Consider the following 19,639-nt stretch of genomic DNA (forward strand, 5'->3'; position numbering starts at 1 on the left):
GTGAATATCTGAGTAGCCAACAGAAGCCTCTCCTACAGTAAGTAAAGTCCTGACTCCTGCCTGACTTCCTGATGAAGTCCACTGATGAAACAAAAGTCAGTTGAAGGCACCAATCTTAGACATTTAGATTTCCTCACAAGCATGAAGGGGGAAAAACGTTTTTTTTTAGTTGAAAGTACACATGTAAAAGCAGAAATCCAGGTTTAAAAACTGGTGTTTCTTTTAATTTACATGTGTTGTGTTTTTTTCTAGAACTATCCGAAGATATAATTTATTCTACCAATAGCAGAAGTCTTTTGACATCTAAAGAGTTATAATCTGCTGTGCAGTTAGTTTCTGTAATACATTTAGTAGTGTAAGTAAAATATGTGTAGACTGGGATTGTCCCAAAGAGCATTTCAGGTGAACTACCATCACTAGGTAGAAAGGTCCACCTACCTATAAAAGTTCTTGTGATTATTTGAATTTCTTGCTCTACCCAGTGTTCCTAGCTATGTCCTGCCTAAAAGGGTATTGGAAAAAAGTATTTTGTGTTTTACTTGTTTTTGTTTTTTGCAATACCATGTGTTGTATTAGAGTGTTTTTTAGTGTTGTGTGCAGTTATGTTCTTACGTGTCTTCATGTGGGTGACTGGTGCTGTAGCAAACACCATTCAAGCTTTAGGAGGATTTATGCTTTAAAATCCTTGGGGGAAAACAGCCATGAACTACACGTTTGAAGCACGTGTGGTGTACTCTTCTCATAATGTTTCTTGTCATTTTAACTGGCAGAGAAAAAACAACTAAAATACGTCCTGTAAGTGGGTGACCATTCTGCTTGTAATACTGAAAGATAATGACAAATGAAATTTAAGTACTGGATAAAAAACATTGTTTTAAAATTGTATTGAAATGAAGATGTGGGGTGTTTCGCATTGTGATGTGAATTTGTTTCTGTAGTAGAAAAAAACGTTAGAAACACCTTGCTAATTTAAGCTTATGAACAGTTAAATATCAATACATTAACCTTTGTGGTGTGGACTTTTAATTTCCAGCTTGCTTTTAATCTAATTTCTTACTGTAAATATAAAAGTCAACTGTATTGTGGGTTTTTTGTTCATTTTGGTTAATGGATTTATAACCCCAATACATGTTATAAGTGAGAAGCAGCCATCTAGCTTGTTAGGTTGCTAGTCACTAATTAATCTGAGAATTTCATCCAAGCATTTTATGAAAGATGCCAAGCGGCAACATGGCTGGATAGCTTGTTCCAGACGTCCCCTGAAAAAACAAGTAGAAAAAAAAATAGTCCCTTCTGTTCTCGGTTTTAAATGTTGCTTTCCGCTTGTGTTCTCTGGATCGTGTTTTGGGGATTATTCTCATGAAGCCCATTTGTTTTTCTTTGTCAGTGCCTTTGAAGATTTTGAATAAATCAGGTCCCTTCATAGTCTTTGTTCAAGACTACAAAGATTCAGTGATTTTTTTTGCCTGTTGGAGAAGGGCATTCTTTAAACCTGGGAAAGTATCGGCTTCTTTTTTTTGGGACTGATTCCAGAGAAGCACTATCTTTTGTAACACGGTGACCAAAACTGTACACAATGTTCTAAATGTGGTCTACCTAGAGCATTGTAGTAGTTTAATTGAAAATAAATTTGAGTTTAATTGATGTATAACCCAAGTGTCATTTTTTTTAGTTAGGTAACTTTATATTGTATGAACTGTAAAGGCAAATTGACTGGGAATTAAAACCAGAGAAAACCAGGAAACCTGGTTGTAAAGAGATCACTGGTTCTTTTTGGGTCAATATCAAAGTCCAAAGCCAAAAGAGAAAATATTATTTTCTCTTTCAGTTGAAATGTATCTAGGCAATGATATCATGTTCTTAGCTTTAACCAGCTTCAGTGAACAATCTGTGAAATGTTACACTGCAGCAATGGTGTTCACATTATTGACTATAATGGTCATGTACTTTCATGTATAACATGAAGTAGTCATGTTAGTAGTCAGTATCTTCTTATCTTTTGAATAATACCTATGAAGAGCATGACGAGAAATATAACACAGGTCTTTACCAACATTAAAGAAAGTAAGTTAAACACTGTTTAAAGGATGTTACCTATTAGGCAAGACAAAACTGTGCTTCAAAAACTCTCAAAACTGTGCTCTCCACTCTTAAGAGATATGGTGTAAACTTGTACTGTTTTGTATCTGTATCTGTTAATTGGCACTATCTATTACCATCTCAACAGAGATGGTAATTGTTGGCAGACGTGCTACAGATGTTGGAATTATTTTCAATGTACACAACTGCAGGTAATTAGCATACTCTATTTGCCTACTTCTATATCAGTAAATAGGTTTTGAATTTATATTTCTGGTCAATTGCAGAACAAGTATAACGAACTGTAAGCAGTCACATATCATATACAATAAGTACAAATGAACATTGTTTACATTAAGCTTAAGGAGTTTAAAGCAAGTAATAGGAGAAACAAATGCAATATGCCCAAAGATTGTGGATAGATTTACAGTGATATCACATACAAAAACAAGAAACAGTTATCAAGCTAGTGTTTTGCTAGTTTGAGGGACATTCACAGGATTTAGGCACTAATGCCAGAGGAGCTATAGAAAATGCTTAATGTCTGACACCACCTGAGTGTAAGAGGTTATATTGCAGCAGTGATATAGAAGGATATATCTGATCATACAGAAGTTAGTTCTTAGATAAACATGCTCGTGTGTCTGAAGTGGACTATCCGTACCTGCTGAACATTGGAGTGATACCCTTTTCAGCCTTGTCACAGAGAATGAAACTATGGAACAGTTTTGAAATTAACATCACCTGCTTGTCAAGGAATCGTGTGCTGCTAGCTGCTCATCATGCAGAGGAACTCCAATCAGAAACTCATTTAATCTACGAGGTGTGGCCTCATTGTGATTCCATTAGAGGCTGACACGATTCGTTCCTGCTTCTGAGAAATAATTATTCCTTCTTGATCAGCTTCTTGTTGATTAAGGTATTTAAGGTTAAGGTATTTCACCCTAGCTAATTGCCTGCAAACTGTTAGTCACACAGGTTGCATGAGTGGAGCTATACCTCCCACTTAGATATGTGGAATGTGGTTAGTGTTTGTTAGCTTCTATACAGCTGCATACGAGTGGGGAAAAAGATAAATTTTTACCAGAGAATTTCCTGTCTTGTTTTTTTGTAACCCTGGAGGCCCTTTAAATACTTGCATGTGTTTATAAACCAAATGTACCTCACCTCTGACCTGAAGACTGCAAAACTTCTGAGATGCTTGTTTTTTTTGCCAATCCACTGACATACTGCATGAGAAGACGGAAAGTAAAGCAAATGCAGAAAATAATCCAGTGTCCTGCTTTGTTTGTTGCACCCACCATATTTCTATCTTCTGTTGCCAGAGAGGTATGCTTTTTTTATGCAGGCGTTCAAGAAATGCACGGCTTTTCAAAACGTGTGCCAGTACATCTGATGTCAATCTCTTTCCCCCAAGTAAATTGCATTCTTCTTCCAGCTGGTTCTCATACTTTGCAGATTCTGGCATGCTTTTTACTAAGTATTAATCAACTGCACTAAGCATTCTGGTGTAATATCTTAAACAATGTTGTGCAGCATATGCGCTTTGTTGATAATGAGGAATGTTGAAGGGCTTAAACTAAAGTATATAAACCTTGCTGAGGATCAGTGAATGTTCTCACAGAAAACACTGATGATTGAAAACATTTTCAGCATGTACAAATACTTTACAGCACTTCTGTTTTACTTAATTTATTAGTAGAGCTGAAGATAACACTACTCCACTCGTATTTCATTCTGGGTTAAACTGAAGATAATATTTAATGCTAGTCAAGCAGAGGTGTCAGCAGGTTTAGCTTAGTTTGTTTTATAGTCTTTGGGGTTATAGGGCATTCTCAAAGGCTCAGTATTCAGTGAACTTAAAATGTTCTGATTTTGTGAATAACCTTATATTTTAGTATTTTAAATAGTCATAGTTATTTGTTATCAAATAACATTGCATTTCTTCTGTAGCATGTAGGTAGAGATCATTGGTAGTTTGCATTGTCATTATGTTTTTTAAAATTATTCTTCTGTGTCCTTATACCTTTGGGACTCTGGTAGAAATGTCTTTTATTTTTGGGTAAGAAGAATCTCTTATACTCAGTATAGTCAGAAGCCAGACTATACGCAAATGTAAATGTCAAAGCCAGTTCAATACTCTTTGAATTCACACATTGCACTCAAACTCTCCATCCTCTGCTCATTTCTGCTTTCTTGGTTTCAATGCACATATGCTATACATTGTCTGTGTTTCTGTGACACCAGCATTCTGTTCAGGTTGAAGACCTGCCTTGATTATTCAGCACAGCTCGATAAAGTTGTTTAGCGCTTACAATAAACCAACAAACCCACAAGCTATATGGTGAAGCCTCGCATGTTGAGAGTAAAACGTTTTCTTCTGCACATAAAGAACTTCTCCATATTACCATTGTATATTGCAGTTTAGAAAGAACAACAATTAGGAGAAGTTTTACATTTACTCAATTCAATCTACATGGACTTTTAAAAAAAACTAACAGTACTTTGAGTAGGGTTGGCAACATTTTTAGTAAAGAGTTCGCTTTATGGAATCTATTTTGTAACAACTGCATTCCAATGGAAAGATAATATCAGTATCTTGCTGTTCCTGCCCACTGGATAACTAGAAAGGAACAAATTGTAATGGTTTATTTTTGTTGCTCTTCATAGCTAGGTTTTGCCTGGACATCAGACATACATGTACATTTGAATGTAAATTGTAAATAGATTACTGTTTGTTTTGAACTTTTTACAAAATTCGTGCTTGCTGTTTTTTTAAAAAAGAAATGAATATTGGGTGATATCAGGGCTGTGACAGGTACAGCTCTGATCTGTCCAAGGTCTCTGGCACGTTCAGAGCAGACGCAGTACCTCCCCCTAGACAGCAGCAAATACTGACTGGTGCTGTTGGAAAATTCCGCATAGTGCAGGTTTTCAAGGAGGGTGACATCACTTACTGTAAAATACCCAGGGCAGGTGAGATTTGATACAAGGCAAGATATTACCCAGTTAGATATAATATAAGCAGCATCCAAATCTCACACACTTGACTCTCAGGCCTTTTGCAGGACTGAGACACACTGAGGCCAGACCTTTTCCTCCTACATTTTTTTGCAGTGTTAGATATGGGAGAAATGGGAGATATCCACTAGTTAAACATGTTGATTTATGGTTTAAACTGCTGTGTAAAAGACATTGAACATTATTTTACTCTTTGTGTTCAGTAATTTACCTTTTTCATGCAGAAACACAATTCTAGTAAATTCCTTTTACAGAAATCTTAACCATTTTGTTTTAAGATCAATTGATCCTGGTAGACATGCATTTTTTAATCAAAAAAGCACAATGGTTAAGATTTCTGTAAAAGGAATTTACTAGAATTGTGTTTCTGCATAAAAAAGGTAAATTACTGAGCACAAAGAGTAAAATAATGTTAGATGTATTTTACACAGCAGTTTAAACCATAAATCAACATGTTTATCGCCTTTCAGCTATCTAGATATGTAGACGGGACCAAATGAATTTAAAAATGAGCAATTTCATTTAATTGGTAAGTGTGGTGGATTAGGTTGTGTTTAGTTAAGTTTTTTGTTATGATCAAGCTCATCACAACAAAATTTAAATGAAACTTTTCTAATTGACAAGTTTTGTTTCTTCTTGCCCAAAATAAGCTGTGTTAATAAAAGCAAAGCTACAAGACTAGAAGAATCTAGAGGATTTTGAGATCATTTTTATAATATAACTGCTAATTATTGAAAGACTTTTGCAAGTAGTGTACGTGTAATTATTGTTGAAAGATGGAAAGTCCTCTGAGATATATTTAGCATTCTTGTTAGAGAACTTGTATGGTCAAAAACACATTTTAAATTAGTTTCTTACAAAAATCATTGAAGTTAGAAAGAGGAAGAGAGCATGATACACAAGAAGTAAGGAGTAATGTGGAACTTTCTAAATTCTATAAGGTATGAACTTAAAGAATGTTATGTAGACACTTACCGGCACATAATTAGAAGATGTTTTTAAGCAGTATTTGTCTGTTGAATGGAATTGAAATGGCTTGTTGGTATTCTCAGAGCTCAAAGGACTAAAAGCCTTGCTCTGCGCTTCAGTACATTTTATTTATCAGAAAACATAACCTTTCCATTAAGGTCCATTTGATGACTAATGTGGATTCAGCTTTTTGAAAACATGGCTGTCTTTGACTGCATGTGTAATATTTTCCTTCTGAAAATTGTTTACATTGCTGTGTTGCAGAGCTCTAGAATGTACTGTGTTCTGGAACACCAAATCCTTTACCAGTAGGTAGGAGTAAAATAATTACAATCCTTCATACGAATATTCAAAGTAAGTTTAGTGCTGTATGCAGCACATGAAATCACTGTTTTATTCAGTTATCATATTGGAGAGCATATGTTTCCAGTTGAATACTTTGGCTTGTTATCAGCATTCGTTTTTGTAGATGCCATTTCAGAAATAGCTCTTCTGTGTCCCAGCAGTAATGGAAAGCCACAGTTTCTCCTGGGTTAGTTAGCTTTTCTTACATTGTGAAAGTAATTGTGGATATCTTCAGCAGATTTTGACAGTTTTGTACCATTCTATGATTATTAAGGGATGTGTGTTTTCAGCATTGTGATATTTTATTTCTGCATATGCTCATTTGATTAGTACCAGGGTATTGGGGGATGGGCTGGGTACAGATTGCTCATGGGCTGTCATTTTGTTTGATTCTTTTCTGTTTTATGTGTTGCTAAAATACTTGAGATTCATGAAAGTTGGTTAAGTCACTTAAGTCTTCAATGTTTTACCAACCTGTACCAAGAAAAGTTAGTCACTCGTTTGTCTGTTTGATGGTAATGGTAAGTTTAAAGTAAGTAGGTTTAAAAGCTGTCTCTTAAAAAACAAACAGCATACAGGGTTATGTGGAAACTTGTATTAAATTAGAAGGATGTTGTGGTAATGACATTTGTCACAAAGGGTAAAGAGGAAGTGCTGCACTGCAGAATTGTACAGACTCATTCTAACAGTATGATCACGTACATCTCAGGGATTACCTTGTCAAGAACAAATGCTTTTTACCAAAAAGTTTGAGTCTTATCCAGCATATGTACTAATATTTGCTTTTTTTACTACAGAGGAAATCTCACAGTGTCCAGGATTCCAGAGTCCAATATGGCTTTAAGTATTCTTGGCATGTTCTTGGGGTTACTTCTGGAGGTGTCAACAGAGGGTCCCACTGGTATGCCCAGGACATCTTGGAAACATCACGGTACAATCTTTGATTTATTCTCATTCTCTGTCCCTATAATCCTTTATAAGGGCTTTTGAAATTTTAAGCAAAAAATTGCTTTTATACATTTTAATATATGTATTTAGTGACACAATGAACTTTTTATGTATAATCTCTTAAAGTAATCTCAGAGCATTTTCTACATTAAGGGTAATGATGGGTCTGGGGTGGGTGCTAGCAAGTTAACTCTTTTTCTTGTGGTTTATATAAATGTTTGGTATGATGCTTAATCTGTATTGGTGATATTGTATCCCATAGTGTGACAGTAAATTCAATACTTTTAAACTAATTGATTCCATGCTCCAAGCAGGTGTCTTTTCACTGACATAATGTTCAGTGTTTTCGGAAAGTCTGTTTGTTTCAGGGTTTGCAAAAGCAAAAGGACACTTCTCACAGTATTGTAGATGAATCTGTGCTGTAGGGCAAAATGTCGGCATATAAAAGTTCTTTTATGTACTTTTGTAAAGTATAGTGAATAACCAAACTCTTTATTATTTTTTAAATAAAAACGTGAAGGGTAAAGGCTGTGCTGAAAAATACTGCATGAATAATTCACATTTACTTTGTGTGTTAACTGAGCATTTGTGCTCATACAACAACTCGCAGATGAAAAGATGTCATGAATAGATAACACTGCCATTCAAAGACTGAGGCAATTTGGTTTCTCCTAATCCTAAACAGTGTTAATGTAAAATGTTATCATTTCAGTGGAAGTCACATCAGTGATTATCATGGAAAGTATTCTTTTTAAAACACTTTCCTTTTTAAACACTTTCATGAGCAAAACTGAGTAGTCATTAACAAGAATTTATTTTTTTAAAAGTCATTTTCTTCTTTCACTTCTTCATTGTTCTTAATTACGTTTTGTACACATTGATACAGCTGGCAATGAAGAAGTATTTCACTCAAATGTAAAATGCCAGTGCTTCATCTACCATTTAACTAGGAGCTGGGATAGTTGACAAAATTGTAATGATTCAGGTTTTACAGTTTTGTCTTGTCCATAATAACCTCATGCTCTCTCCAGGACTTATTAAATAAGAAAATGTTAACCGTTATATTTAACTTATGGTACTGCATTGGAACGTTACATTGTTTAGATCTTTAACCATAGAAACAAATATCTTTGAACTCAAAAGGTGTCAGGGATTCAGAAGGAAACCGTTTTTTATTTTTAATCAAATTGCAATCTTATCCTAGCTACATTCTTTCTGTTCACTAAAAATGGAAAAGTTTTTTTAGAAAAAAAAGAAACTTATTTTGCAGATTTACAAAGTTGGCTACAGTAAGGAAATGAGACCTATTGCAGCAAAAAGAGGTCACAAACCAGAACAGAACCTACAGCCACCGTCTGAATTTGTGTTTTTTTTCCAGTGTTTACGTCTATTAACTGTCCGCCTTTAAAGAGAATTAGGAAGTAAAATCCCAATTGTCTTTTAAGGAGCATATGAAATAACAAGAGGAAACATCTGAAGGTGCTAATCAGACTAATCAAAATGAATTCCTCATATTAATGAAGCACTCACTGACTTGAGAGAACTAATCTGGGACGTGTGAATGGGCAGAGTTTGCAGTATGATCAGGAATTCAAAGTACCAAACGTATTTTATTAATGTTACGTGTGGGGCATTTGATGCTGAATTGAATCCAGTGTATTTTGAGTTGGGGAATGAAAAGCAGTTGCGTACGAATTATAAAATGTAGAACCCAGTGGAAAATGATTAAATGACTAAATGTTTGACCTACTTCTGAGTCATAATTGCACAAATCATGTCTCCCAGAACAGCCATAATTGCCTTTCAATGTGTTTAATTAAGCTAACAAGACCAATATTGTTTACATGACAGGCTACCATTCATTTCTCCTACCTGACTTGAAAGGCTTGTAGTTGTAGTGTTCCTGAATGACCTCTTTTCCTCATCGTATTTCTTAGAAGATTGATTTCGATTTCTGGTAGAAGTGTAGCTACTAGCAACAACAGAAATAGCTAGTTTTAAATGCTCAAAATGTTTTATTTTGTTATCGTTTGTAGCACTGTGTTAATGGCAGCTAAACAACAGATGGATTCTTTATAACTGCCGGAAAGTTCCCAATACAAACAAAGTTGGCTTTTAATGATAGTTTACCACTTTGACCCAAAATTATCAGCAGAATCATGTTATTATATCCTGTATGTGTGTAACATTTTTTTTGTTAGACCCCTCAGACTTTGGTATCCCCAATTACGTTTTTCACAGCTCAGTTCACAGCCACTGACCCCGCAACCGCACACAGGAAATATAAGAAGTGTAGGCAGGCTCCTCCAGCACACCCATCTTTGAGGCACAATTTACCAGCTACACAGCCTCCCACTGGACATTCAGTGTTGACTGGAAGAAAGGCATGTTCTCACAGACAAAACCCGCTAGCACCCAGGAGGGGTTGCTTGTGTCGCTGAGACCTGAGAGAGCCACAGTCACCTCACCCTAAGCCAGTGGTTCCCAATCTTGGTCCTGGTGACCCATCCCACCTCAGTTACGTAGTCGAAGCCTTACTTGATCTAAGACGTTGCTTCATTTGAATATTTGCATTTTGTTTCTAGTCACAAGTTTGGTATTTAATTTCACTTACAAAATACAATGGTTATAGCTCCAACATGTTTAACAGATGGGAACAAACAGTTCTAATTAGTTTTATTAAGTCAGTGAGGGATTTGATTGTGTAACTGAGGGCTCAGCTGGAACAAAAACCACAAGGTGTGTTGGTCACCAGGACCAGGATTGGGAACACTGCCCTAAGCTGTGACACACAAGGGTATCCTTGGCACAGCTGGCCAGTGGCATGACCTCTACTGCCTGGATCATAGGAAAGGCACCTTTACCCATTGAGCCACCTGGGAGACCAACATATGTGATTTATTCCAAGCACCTGTTAATGAAAACAGGTGGCTAACAGAAGTATTTTATTTGCACTAGTAATACTTTGACTTCTACAAGTTTGGGACGATAATTGTTGTTTGTTTCTAAACAATGTCAGAAATTTGCTTTAAACCTGCCTCTGCCATTTTAATAGGAGTCGCACAGTCCTCAAACCTGACTGTTAACTACTTTTGAGGGTAGTACTTCTGGGGAGAGGGCACACAGTACTCATCGAACTCATGAGTTCTGAAAGGCTTTCATGATAAGATGGGTCATCAGTATTTCAGCAATGCAGATGTTTTGTTTCTGTCTGCAGATGTCAGTTTAATAGAGTTCACCGACCCTGGAATCTTCAACTACTCCACTCTGTTGCTCAGTGAAGATAAACAGGCCTTATATGTGGGAGCAAGAGAAGCCATCTTTGAGCTGAATATGGGAAACATTTCTATCAAGCATAATCAGGTATTTTATATCCAAGATATTTCTATACTTGTTTTTAGTGGCAATTCTTTATTTAAGAAAGAAATTTGACTGAATTATGAATGGCTGACTAACCTTGAGATTTGCAGATTGCTGTGTATGAGCAAACCCTGTCCTTTGGCCTGCATACATTAAGCATAATTTGTAACAGGCAGTGAAACAAAAGATGGAACTTTAATTTTTATGACAAACTTAAAAAGTTGAAATCTGAATAATATTAATCTACATTCCAAAAAAATGATATTTGCATTTTGGACTGTAAGTATATGATTTTGTTGTTTTTATTTTTTACATGGTCTTTTTTTATTTAAGGTAATTTGGAAAGTTCCTGAAAGTGATATGGAAAAGTGTATTTTAAAAGGAAAATCCAAAGAGGTAGGTTGATGTTGAAAATGTATTGTACTTTGATATTTATAAACTCAAGTTAAGTGGAGAAAGGCATATAATATCACTATTATGCATTGTTTTTAACATGCATTGTTACTGATCTAATAACATCTTTGGTAGGGATGTGAACTTTTGGCATTCTGCATGTTCTGGTTATTGTTTTTCTTAAGGACCATGCACACTGTAAAACATGGTCAAAACGTTTCAACAAAACAAATAAAATGAACAAATGAGCTAATTAGGGGTGAATTTGTAATGTATACTGGTATTGAAACATGTGACTTGAATAGTGCCAAATTAAAAATGGTAAAGATGAAAGGCCACTCAAGCTAGCTAAAAAAATCCCTTTTATTATGCTTTCATATGGAGGCAACATAAGTCACAGGAAAAGAGCATGATAGTTCAGCTCACTTTACATGACCATATGACCCCATGCTCACCAGGGCACAGGATGGGAAATTCAGTACTGCCCATAAACTGAAAGACATTAATTAGCAAATTGTGAACTACACTTTTGCCGAGATGAAAATCATTGGTCATACCATGTGAACCACAGAAAAATGTTACAGATTTGTTTGGAAGCAAGTTTTCAGGTTAGGTTTTATAATGAACACCTGAGTAGTACTACATGCTTACCATGCAAGGGTATTAAACACCAGTTATCATCTTTGCCAAGGTATGAAGCACAAATTAAATTGAAGTGCAGTTTTGAAGTGAAATGAAATTGAAGTGTCTCGGTGAACTCTGAAACATACAGTCCTCTGTGGGACAAGGAAGTCAAAATTGCAGTTTTTGCTGTATACTCAAGCAATTTGATTTTGAGATGAAAAGATGAATATAAGGCAAAAGTACAGAATGTCACAATTTGTGGTTGTGGGATGTGGAAATTATGGAAGTTATGGAATATGGCACCAGCAATGTTGTAGAAGCTGATACCCTGGCTGCTTTAAAAAAAAGTCTGGAAAACATTTTCAGATCAGTTATCTCCTAACAGTTAAAAATGCTGACTAGTAATCTTGTTGGTTTCATCTCATTTGCAGCCTTTCTTTTGTTCGTCCGTTCTAATTGGATGCCCTATATACAATTGCACAATTAGTATTGATCATATTGTCTGTTGTTTGGTACCTTTTTGTTTCCTATCATAACTCCTTCGCCTTCTCGTTCTTGGACTGGAAACTATAAAAGACAGTAAAAAATGTGCTTCATAAACAGCATTTGAAATCGCATTAGAGCACAAACTGATTATACAAGATTGGATTTAGAACAAACGTAATTAAAGCTTGGGACTTTACAGTTTTTCATTGTATGTTGGGACATTCTGGGCACTGACGAAGATAGGACATTTACGAGTAATTTACCAAATGAAATATGCCAGCACTTGTTTTGAAATCATGCTTCCTGTTATGCCTGCAAAAGTGTTATTTCAGGTTTCTTTCAATAATGCTTGACATCATGTTACTACATGTCTTGCGGACAGTAGAATCCGATTTATGTCAGTATTTCCGATAATATTTTTTATTTGTGGAACACTAAGCACATGCCTGAAATGTTTTTTAGAAATTTGTTGGCCTATAGTTTTAGGAGACATCCCTGCAACTAGTTTAGAAAACAGTGAACAATAATGATTCCTGCTTTTTTTAAGGTCTAAGGTTTTAAGGTCTAAAACAGCATTTCTACAGACACTTATAATTGAAAGTTCAAGTCTGTTACCCATAGGGTTTTATTCTATGAAATTATGGTAGTAGTGTGGTCATTCTTGTAGTTATGACTGATATTTCGTACACAATTTTGTTTACAGACAGACTGTCTCAATTACATACGAGTTCTGCAAGTGGTCAGTGACGACAGTCTTTATGTCTGTGGTACGCATGCATTTCAACCCTCTTGTGACTACCTGGTACGTATGGTTCTGTCGTCAAACGTATTGCAGAAATGTTCCTTTTCAGTGCACAAATAGTTTTTTTCTCCCTCATTGCAGTCTCTTCATGATTTTCAACTGGAAAAAAAATTTGAGGATGGCAGAGGAAAATGCTCATTTGATCCAGCACAGAGTTTCACAACAGTTATGGTTGGTGAGTAACTTACTGTGCATGTTTGTCTAGACATTGTTACACAAAGTGTATTCATCTTTGAATCTTTTATTACATTTTACAATATGTTCCATAGAAATTAATCGGTTTCCATTTATTTTGGCAATTTAAACCTGGTGGAGATTGACATTCCTGATAAACATTCAATGTGTCATAGTGAAATATTTGTTTTTAACTGGAATTCTTAATCCTCTTTTGTTTCTTTTCAGATGGAGAACTTTACTCTGGAACTGCCTACAATTTCTTAGGAAGTGAACCAATAATTTACAGATACTCACAAATGCAGAGCTTGCTGCGAACAGAGTATTCAACATCCTGGCTGAATGGTAACAGCTATTCCTAGATAAGGCAGTGCCATAAGTGTTGACATAGTGGAAGCTGTAGAGTAACTTACTAAAGTCATATAATTTGACTTTCTGATTAATTGTAACACCAAACCAACAAATCTCATGGACCTACTGTTACTTGTTTGAATGTTTGGTATTAGTTAATAAAGAAGATGGTGTTTAAAGATGCTTAATATTTATATGGCACTAACTATGGGCATCAAAGTTTTCCCATCCTTAAGGATCACATGGATCACATGCTTCAGACAACTGTTTCTGTAAAATTCTGTGTTGTACACAGGAATTAGTATGCCTTCAAGGGTTATGACAGTTAATTAGGAACTTCAAGCTGGTAATTTTTTCCTTTCCCCAGTGCACATGGGGACAAAGTAGCTCAAGAAACCTGCTGGAGCTTCAGCAGTTTCAGTAGATTGGAGATACAAGTTTACATTTGCACAGTAAAAGTGTGGTGACCAGGGATCGTTCACTTGGTACACATTTTTAATTTACATTTATCTCCCCCAGAGCCCAGTTTTGTTTTTGCGGATGTCATCAGAGAGAGCAAAAACAGCCCAGATGGTGATGATGACAAGATCTACTTTTTCTTCACGGAGGTGTCTGTGGAATATGAATTCTTTGGCAAGCTCCTCATTCCCAGAATAGCCCGAGTCTGCAAGGTAAGAAAATGCTATTTGTCCCCTGCCCTGCCTCCTTTAGAATGAAACATGTCTTCGTTTTAGATATAATCCTTTAAGGGTAAGAGGGATTGTTATTTGAGGTGTGTTCATGTTAAAATGGCCAGTTGTTTACAAAGGTCAGACTAGTTTTACTGAAGTCACAAAAGCCAGTTCACATCAAGCATAAATGCCAGCATCTCGCAATATACTGTACTAATCATATACCAGCTTTCACAAGTGAATGTCTCTGATATCTATTTCTATGGATACAGTCAAAGGAGACAGTGGTCTTAGATGTTAAAAAGGGCACAATGAGCATGCTTCGGAGTATTAAACAACACCGTTTGATGTTTTATCCCCTTGTGTGTTTGGGTTTTTGAACATATTGTGAGCAAGAATGGGTGTTTGACACTAAAATGGATTGCTTTGCATTATTCGCCCAGCTTTTGAAATTATTCTGTTAATGTAAAGGACTGCAAAGTGCAAGGCGGTCTGAGTATTTCCATTGTTGAGTGTTGTGTGACCAGAGAACTACAAGTTCTAATCATTCCTTTCAAGAAATCAAAGGCAAAGCTGAGGTCAAGTGCTCAATGTAAAGAACACAGTTCCATGAAATGTAAGCTTATTTGCAGGCCTCAGACCTGGCATTTGTTGCTTTGCAGTACTGCAAGAATCAACTATTCATACTGACAAAAGTCCAGCTTCATAGAAACGTCTTGACCGCATTTTCTTTCAATGCAAAGATAATGTACAGATTTATTTACAGATATTGCAATGTTTTATGTCCTTTGTTAAAATGGCATTTTTGCAAGTTTCTATCCATTTTTTTAAAGAGTAATGAAGAAAGGTGGGAGCTTGTCCTTTCCTTTTAATGTGTTAAAAAGTTTTATTTTATTGGAGGCTGTAAAAAAAATCAAAAGTGCTTTTCTGTATTCATCCACATTGCCGCATGTGACCTTCCCTAATGTGCCTTCACCTTGCACATTCTCCATTCTATTACAAACTAGTTTCTCCTCATTCGGCCATTGTCCTGATCCATCTTCTCCCTGCAGACTTCATTCTCTTCTCTCCAAATGTAGCATTTGACTGGTTTTCTTCTTACCTCCTTGGCTAATTCTTCCAACTTTCCAAGTGGTCTGTTTCTACAGGTGTCCTTCCTGAGACTGCCATTATCTGCTCCACATATTTCCTGGATTGTCTATGATCTCCTACCACTGCTAAGCTAATAATGCTTTGATTTTCCTCAGATTTCTCTCTCACATTTTTCCATCACTAACTGCCTCATAGCTTTCTCGTCCTAAAAGTACTGGCATTACTTTTGCATACACAACCATTCCAAGTCAGGCTTTCTCTTAATTTGTTTCTCTTTCCTTTTCTGACATCATTATCTCTGTTGTAATTGCCTTGATTTTTGGTTTCATTCTGAAGTCCTCCTGCTCTTCCCCATCCTGCATCTCTTTTTAGTGCCACTGAATCTCTTTAAAAAATCTTTCTTCTGGCTTGAGTACAAACCTCTTTTGCTGTTCTTTCTTCACAGCTTCTTTCACATACAGTACTTTTCCTCATGTATGCAGATCCCAGGGCTGTCCCAGTGATCTGCACACATGAAGAACCCAGGATGGCAAACAGCAGTAACATGCAGGAGGGTTTACTGCAAGACTTTTCAAGTCTTAGCAATCAAAGACTTCTCCCTACTTAGTAATTATGGCTATATGCCTTGTTTCATTTCTAGACACCCAACCACCACTAACACAGCACAAGCCCTTTTTATACTACCACTAATTAACCCTTTGTGAGAATGAGCCCTCCAGCATTTAACTGGTGATCTGATCAACACCCCTGAGAAGCCATTGCAATTGTTCGAGGCCCTTTGGCTGCCTCTAGTGGCGGGTCAGCTGCTTTCATATACTGACCTGCCACACCCTCTGAATTTTGTTTTGCTATGTAATCACTTACTAAAAATGATAGATTTTTTTTCTCTTTCTTTACATATTACAACTGATTGTTTTTTTTTTCATTTTATGTATAAAACGTATTTTAGAATATAAACAATGTTAGTTTTCGAAGTGGTTATATTTTATTTTTCCCTTTTTGTTCAGGGTGACTTAGGAGGACAAAGGACATTGCAGAAGAAATGGACGTCTTTTCTCAAGGCCAAGCTAGTCTGCTCCATGTCCGAACTGAACTTTGTCTTCAATGTCGTTCATGATGTTTTCATCTTGAAAACGCCTGACTCCAAAGAACCAATAATTTATGGGGTTTTTACTTCCCAGTGGTAAGTTACTCTTGTATGAAATCAGTTGTACTTGTAGGAAAGCAGATGTTTTAGGTGTAATTCTAACATATCTCTTGTTATAGGGGAAATGTTGGATTGTCTGCTGTCTGTGCCTACAACATGTCTTCTGTGGGTGAAGTTTTCTCAAAAGGAAAATACATGCAGAAGGCTACCGTTGAGCAGTCTCACACAAAGTGGGTGAGGTTCAATGGAGTTCCCCCAAGTCCTCGCCCTGGAGCTGTAAGTCTTTGCTGTTACTTGGTTTATGTTCATTCTTGCCTGAGCCTCACAGTCCTGGGAAAAAGTGAGAATGAATATCCTTCTAGTTCAAGTTCAGTATTATTGGTAGCAGGCTTACATGAGTGGATTAGGCAAAGGCCAGTATTGTAAGTGAGAGAGGGGTCCTAGAACTCACTAATTATTTGTGTGCTTTCTTTGTCTCTAGTGCATAAATAACAACGACCGGCTTCAGAACATAAACAGCTCCCTCCACCTCCCAGACAAGACTCTCCAGTTCGTCAGAGATCACCCCCTGCTGGAAGATCCTGTGCTGCCAATAGGAAATGGACCAAAACTTGTCGCCAAAGATGTCAACTACACCCAGATAGTAGTGGACAGGGTGCAGGCACTTGACAACAATGTTTATGACGTTATATTCACAGGAACTGGTAAGGTGCTCCTGAGTTTTCTTTTCTATTGTGTACCTTATTGAGGTACATGGGGTCCCTGGGTTTTGGTTTTGAGGAGCCAGATATAAAAATGGTGTTAATTGTACATTGTTTATATCTGTAAAAAAAGTGTTTTTTCAACATTTACTAAGTATTTTGACTGTTTCCCAGATCCGGACTTGGGGATAGTGTTCAGCCTCACCCTAAATTCTGCAGACTGTATCCATGACACATTTAACACCAATGCTAAGTTTACTTTCTCTCATAAAAAAAAAGGTTTTGCTTGTCCAAACTCACAAAAGGAATGACTGTGAGGGTAGAAATGTGTTTTTACAGTCCACACTAAAATAAAACAAAAGGACTATGAAAACTTTTGGTGAGTGTCAGCATCCAGTGTCTTCAAATCTTCACTTATTTGAAATCTACTAATATTTGTTGTCTCCTAACTTCATAGTTAGAAGTTGGTTTAAAGAAGTTCAAAAGTCAGCTAAAGTGTATTCACTATTAAGAAAACTCATCCATTTGTGAGGTCTTGCAACATTTTTTAAGGAAGATATATTTACACATCCATATGTCTTGATTTTTACATTACATACATTTTTGGTCTTTAGCGATGCTTGGGAGAAAGTGATGTTTTACGAGTGATTTAAAATCATAAAACATAATTGAACATTAATTTCTCTAGACAGTGACAGTACAATAGAGTTAAATTCTCTTCAGTGAAATTGTATCAGGGTGTAATACAGATATAAAAATGCAAGTGGAAATATTTAACATTTTTTACTCTTTTCTTTGTAGATAAAGGAGTTTTGCACAAATCCATAATTTATGATGGAGAAGTACATATAGTTGAAGAACTAAGGTTACTGCCAAATTCAGAACCCATTAAGACATTGCTTCTGTCATCTCAGGGGGTAAGTAAAACACTGAATTACATGGAAGCTACTAAAATCATAATTCAAACCATTTAAAAACACTTAAGCAATTACTAGAGGAAGTACTGTTGTTCTATGAGTCCAATTTCGACACAACCATTGTCAAAATTTAAATGGGGGTCCTTCCTGTTATACCAGAATGCCTTGTATGTATTCAGATCAACCAGTTTATTTTATGTTTTATTTTAGAATGGCAAGGCATGTAGATATGTTCATTAAAAATCTGCCCTCTTGAATTTATGAATAAAATTTCTTAAGAAATCTAACATGCCATTTGCTTTATTGTGTGAAAAGTGACAAATTTCAACACGGAAAGACAGAAAGTCGGCCCAAAAAAGGAACTAAAAAAAAATCTGATCACGTTCCTTGTTTCATGATTTGTCATTTTTGAACTTGAAGATAATTTTAAGAGAATCTGATTCACTTGCCGTATACATAAACAATCCTTCATACAAATTGGGGTGTCAGAATTGTTAAGCACTTAATGAATAGTATTAGACATTGAAGGAAAACAATGTGTATCAAATCTGTTTTGGGGGATGTGGAAGAGTGAGGAATCTTATGAACCATATAATTTGTTGAACTAGGCCAATCAGCTGCTCAGTATCAGTGTCTTTTCTGTGATGAGAGTGGAATTGTAAGTTTCAATATTATGTTTCTCTGCTTTGTGACATCAAGTGAGATCTCATGTGATTAAAAACTTAACAAACCCATGGTGAGTGTGTATATGAAAAGTCTTCCCTTTCGGAGTGATAACTGCTGACACCTTATATTTGCAGACTAGGTTTCTGTATGCTGGCTCTGACTCTGGGGTCGTGCAGTCCCCAATTGCTTTTTGTGAAAAGTACTCATCGTGTGAAGACTGCATCTTAGCCCGTGACCCCTACTGTGCCTGGGACTCTGATGCCAAGATTTGTGTGAATATACTTCTACCTAATGCAAACTCTGAAAGGTAATCCTTTACACCACCAGATAACATGAACATTAAACTAAGCAGGTCCTGGACCAGCCTTTGTTCATTTGTAAACTCAGTAGCTGTTCAAAATCCATATCTTTAGATTTTCCTAAAAACATTTTAACAGAATGATTTGACCAAAATTCCAATGACACAGTCTTGTGGTTCAACTTTTGATGTTAACAGAAGCCATTCATTCTATCTCAACAGAATTTGTGTTCATCTAAAAAATCATCATCAAACCTGTCCATTCTTCTGTTCATGCAAATAGGAACAGCCTTTCCTGCCACTTATCAGATTATGTATTTTCTTCGCAGGAACTTAATACAAAATCTAAATGGAGATGCGCATAAATGTCCATCAGGTATGTATCTGGAGAAGGAAATCCATGGTCTGAGTCTGAAAGATGCAAAGAAATATAAACAGATTTTGCACATCAATAATACTTGTCATGTCATTTCTATTAATAATAAAGTAATTTAGCAGCGTTTTGGGTTTCTATGTGATAGACAGTCTTCTGTTCAGACCACAGTTCAGAAAAAAGAAGCTGGTTTTTAACTAGTCCATCTTTTTTTGCTTTTTT

At 36.1% G+C, this 19,639-nt stretch overlaps 1 protein-coding gene across 10 annotated transcripts in view; it reads left to right on the forward strand.

The window, feature by feature from the left end:
• Positions 1-19,639, forward strand: part of sema4d (sema domain, immunoglobulin domain (Ig), transmembrane domain (TM) and short cytoplasmic domain, (semaphorin) 4D) — a 72,614-nt gene that overhangs the window by 42,966 nt on the left and 10,009 nt on the right. For all 10 annotated transcript variants that reach the window (XM_088628974.1, XM_088628975.1, XM_088628976.1 and 7 more), the window contains 13 exons: positions 7,212-7,345; positions 10,580-10,725; positions 11,056-11,118; positions 12,929-13,027; positions 13,109-13,202; positions 13,430-13,546; positions 14,072-14,223; positions 16,323-16,498; positions 16,582-16,738; positions 16,944-17,166; positions 17,965-18,080; positions 18,881-19,053; positions 19,374-19,420. In XM_088628974.1, coding sequence (XP_088485100.1) covers positions 7,212-7,345; positions 10,580-10,725; positions 11,056-11,118; positions 12,929-13,027; positions 13,109-13,202; positions 13,430-13,546; positions 14,072-14,223; positions 16,323-16,498; positions 16,582-16,738; positions 16,944-17,166; positions 17,965-18,080; positions 18,881-19,053; positions 19,374-19,420 — 1,697 coding nt within the window. The remainder of the gene's footprint in view (positions 1-7,211; positions 7,346-10,579; positions 10,726-11,055; positions 11,119-12,928; positions 13,028-13,108; positions 13,203-13,429; positions 13,547-14,071; positions 14,224-16,322; positions 16,499-16,581; positions 16,739-16,943; positions 17,167-17,964; positions 18,081-18,880; positions 19,054-19,373; positions 19,421-19,639) is intronic.

This window comes from Lepisosteus platostomus, chromosome 4 (genome assembly GCF_059453375.1).
Source record: "Lepisosteus platostomus isolate fLepPlt1 chromosome 4, fLepPlt1.hap1, whole genome shotgun sequence".
Lineage (NCBI taxonomy): Eukaryota > Metazoa > Chordata > Actinopteri > Semionotiformes > Lepisosteidae > Lepisosteus > Lepisosteus platostomus.